The following is a 4265-nucleotide window of genomic DNA, read 5'->3' on the forward strand; positions in this document are numbered from 1 at the left end:
TTATATGCATACTTTTCTGTCCTGAGAACTCAGTTTTGATATAATTTACTTTTGTAATACTTTGATTGTATTAACCTAAAGGAGACTAATGATTTATATGCAGTGTGGAAAACATTATCAAGTGCTACCTTACAGAGTGGATGTCTGTTGAACTATCTTAGAATATAATTAAGAATATTTCCGATATTCCAATTTAAGACCTGCAATTATTCAAGAATAATATCTAGGATATTTAATTTTAATATCTTAGTTATTGACAACAAACATCTTCTTTTTAAATTAATATCTAGGATATTTGAGTGGAATATCTTAGATACTGACAGCTATAACACAGATACTGTGTTCGAATATCCTAAATAGCTGTCCCACAGTTTACTGTCAAATATATTCAGTCGCATTATCCATATGATACCTACAAATATCTAGATTTTTCGTTTAGTATTACTTAAATTATGCAAATTCTTAACTTAGCTAATTTCTTTTAAAGTGTATGTAATAAAACTTAATATGATAAAAATATTTCTGCAAAGTTTTATTAACTTTTGGAATATAAGGTAATAATATTATTAAAGTAGTAAACTGATTTTTGCGCTCTTTTTTATTCATTTTTTTCGTAATTACTCTTTTCGTTATTGAAATGAAAAGTGACTGCATCAATTCGACCAGGAACATCCCCATTATGCACACCATGTTATCATTCTTCCAAAAAGAAATACTGCCCTGCCCTCTTCTGGTCCAGATCCTATTTAAAAATATAAAAATTTGTAAACCTGTTATTAGCAGAATTGATGATATGTGACGTGTGCCGAAGAAAGGGGGCTTACTCTACAAAAAGTCAAAATCGAGGTTTTTATACCTTCCGATAGTTTTTGAGCAGCTCCTTTAAAGAAACCACCGGGGGAAAATCCGAGAGTTATTATTGCTAATAGTTGAGTTGTTCGGTACCCGAAAAATTGGGCTTTCGCTCGAGAGTTCGTGATTCCGTTAAACACGTCCCACCACTCACTACTTCTTCTACGCGTCTTATTTAGAACCTGTCCATGAGCCGCGTCTACGACCTATTTCTTTCCGTGAGAATGCGGTGGTAAGTGGAGAGGGAAGATTTCGTGAGTCTTTCCTCTCTCCTAAGTCGCATCTAACGGGTCGACTTCGATCGCTCTGAAAAAGCTCACTTTTCAGAGTGAGCCCCCTTTCTTCGGCGCACGTCACACATACAGAGTAGATGAAATAAAATTTCTGCGGACTTTTTCTTTTAAAATAGAGTATTCGTCTGTTTAACATTCGGGCCTTTTATAAACTACACAACGTTAATTTTTATAAGTTTACTAATTTTCAAACCGACGAATTTTTATAAAAAAATGTATCATTTCACTAGGAATTTATAAAATAACTTTGGACTTGGGCTCGTAGACTGAGCTCGATCTGGCTCGAAATCCAAAGTGGTCACAACTGATGCATTCTTAATTTAAAAAAATTTATAATTCAGACATTTGGTTTCCGCACAACAATCATTTTTGAGATATCGTATTGGACCAGACTCACAGACTTTCGGACTTCGAAACAATTTGCACATCCCTAAATGGTACATACCCTCTTTATGACTCACAATATGATGATATTTATGAATGTCCTCGTAGAACCATTTTACTTTTCTGCAGCTCTGAATTTTTCTCACCAACTTTCATATACAACTTAAAATATAATTTGTTGTCTTTAAATATTACCTTTACTGATTGATTCTTGTTAATGCGTGGTCTAAAATTGTTTGGGTCTCTTCGAAAAGTGATTCCCAAAAGTTCCAGAAATCTATTCATGCCATTTAATAATGACTGTGGGCTATGAGCAGTTGTCATCAAAGATGGAGTTCCAGAGAAAACAATTACTCGATCGGCCAGATAAGTGGCCATAATAAAGTCATGCTCTACGACAAATCCAGTTTTCTTTGAATGTAGAATGAACCTGAAAATTTTTACATTTAATTATAATGATTTGTTTATCTATCTTGTATTTACATTTATTTGTATTTATATGCGTTTATATCCAGTGAAAATGTGATATATGGCATAACAATGTAAGTGCTTGTATAATATTCATATAAGAATCCAAAAAGTCACAGCATTAAAGATAAAAAAATGCAGGTTTAAATGTTTTTGGAGTAGCCTAAAACTAAATTAGAACTGTAAAGCGCAGCTATGGTCAAATCCTTATTATATGGGGATATTAAGTGAAATTTACTTCGCCTCTGTTTTAGTTACATTAACACATGTAATAGGTTTCCTTTTCTAAAAAGTAGGTAGATAATTGACAAACAAACATACTATGATACATAACAACTGCGATATAAAAGACGATTATTCGAAAATTCCCGTTGAAGGTGACGGAATGTTTATTTGTGCTTCTGAGATCAGGGCTATAATTAAGAACTTAATGAACGGTAGAATTGTTGGTGTGAATGATGTTACAACTGAAATTCTTAAGAGCCGTAACGAGTATTTGTCTGTAAGGCTAATATTTTTAAAAATACATATTCGTAAGGTCATGCAAATGATAAATCCAATATGGATTTATACTCGAAACATCATGTGCTTATCAGATATTTAGCTTCAGACAGAACACAAAACAAAGATTGAGAGAAAAAAAAAGTTTTATGTGTATTTGTTGATCTGGAAAAAGCCTTTGATAAGGTGGATAGCTGGGAAGCTTTAAAAGAGTATGGAGTAAATGGCAGGGTGTTGGATTTGGATGCGTTATGTCTTCTAGGCTATTAATTATATTCATGGATAAATGTCTAAGAATGGCTCTCTTAAAGGAAGAAAATGTGTAGCTTTAGGCGGTGAAGGTACGTAGGTGTTTGCAAATTTTAAGGTTGATACGGCCGAATCAGGCTATGACTTGTAGAGAATGTTGAGCATACCGAATACTAGCATGAAGAACATAGATCTTGAGATTAATGTAAATATAATAAAAATTATTGTGTTTGAAAAAAGGACTAAGAAAACTATGCAACATTTCCTTAGACGAAAAGAGAATAGAACAAGTTGATAAGTACGTGTGACATGCACCCACTGTGCTATATGGTAACGAGATCTGGACATACCAAGATCAGGATACAAGTAGAGTGAATGTGGTTAGTATGCAATTCCTGTGGAATATGTGCGGTCAAACGTTAACGGGAAAAGTCAGTAATGCGTGGGTTCTCAAAGAATGTGTTTGAAACAACGGAAAGAAATTTGTTGAGGCGGTTAAGCCATGCAACGATATAAAGAGCCATAGAAACAAAAGTGCTTGTCAACAGTGCGCGGTCGAAAAGCAGTAACCGCCGTTTTTTTTCAAAATTAAGCTAAAAACGTTATCAGGTGTTATTTAACGTAAATAATACTTTCAAATAGTAATATTTTACATATTATTCTTTTGTATGAAAATATTTGAAGATTCAAAACCACGGAAGTGTATCCTGAAAGTGTAATGAGCAGTCGAAACACAGTAAGTGCACACCTCTAGCTTACTTTATTTTGCAACATTAACATTAACAGATTTTGGACACTTAACGGCACTCATGGAGAGCTTTATTTAGTGGATGTGGCTGGGGAAGAGTATAGATCTTCCTATACGCTTATTAGACAGTTCGAGTGTTTGTGTGTGAACCGTAACGTACGATAATTTTGTGATGCTCTGCTACTACGATGATTCATAAAAAGATTGATCGGCGACCCTTGTCGGAGCCGTATTATGGAATGAGCATATTGGAGGCAGTTTACATCGTAGTAATGTTTATTACAAAAGTAGTTTTTGATGCATTGTAAAGATTACGGCGGTGCGTATACACTGTATTTCTCTCGCAGCAGAATTGAACACTATACTACCGAGATCGATTGATCTACTGTATTTTCGAAAGCCGGACACAGTTTATTCTTGTCCACCTTCAAAAATATGGTAGATCAATCGAACTCGGTGGTATCGTGGTGAATTCTGCTGCTACAGAAATTCGGCGTATTGACTATGTGTAAGTAGGCTAAAACAAGAAAGTAACTGCAGACAGCGCTCGAAGGAACAAAATTCGGAAGTTCTATGATCGAAAAAAGAAAAGATCGCAGCTGTCAAACAAAGTCAATTCAGTAAACTGTGCAAGTTTATAGATTATGTTTTGATGTTTTTTAAAAGTTTAATTATTATGTATTTTTTAACTTCAGTCCCGATTGATCACCCTGGCAAACATCGCCATCGGACCGACTCTTCGTATGCCATTAACCTAATTAATTAATTAC

At 34.3% G+C, this 4265-nt stretch overlaps 1 protein-coding gene across 4 annotated transcripts in view; it reads right to left on the reverse strand.

The window, feature by feature from the left end:
* Positions 1 to 583: 583 nt before the first annotated feature.
* Positions 584 to 4265, reverse strand: part of LOC117172814 (ATP-binding cassette sub-family E member 1) — a 121147-nt gene continuing 117465 nt past the window's right edge. For 3 of the 4 annotated variants that reach the window (XM_033361055.1, XM_033361056.1, XM_033361057.1), the window contains exons 8-9: positions 1725 to 1959; positions 584 to 742 (exon numbers count right to left, since the gene is read on the reverse strand). In XM_033361055.1, coding sequence (XP_033216946.1) covers positions 695 to 742; positions 1725 to 1959 — 283 coding nt within the window. In that variant the 3' untranslated portion in view covers positions 584 to 694. Of the gene's footprint in view, positions 743 to 1724; positions 1960 to 4265 lie in introns of those variants that run through there. The other variant, XR_004467061.1, reaches the window with a different exon arrangement.

The sequence above is a fragment of the Belonocnema kinseyi genome, chromosome 5 (genome assembly GCF_010883055.1).
Source record: "Belonocnema kinseyi isolate 2016_QV_RU_SX_M_011 chromosome 5, B_treatae_v1, whole genome shotgun sequence".
In the NCBI taxonomy this organism is placed as follows: Eukaryota; Metazoa; Arthropoda; class Insecta; order Hymenoptera; family Cynipidae; genus Belonocnema; species Belonocnema kinseyi.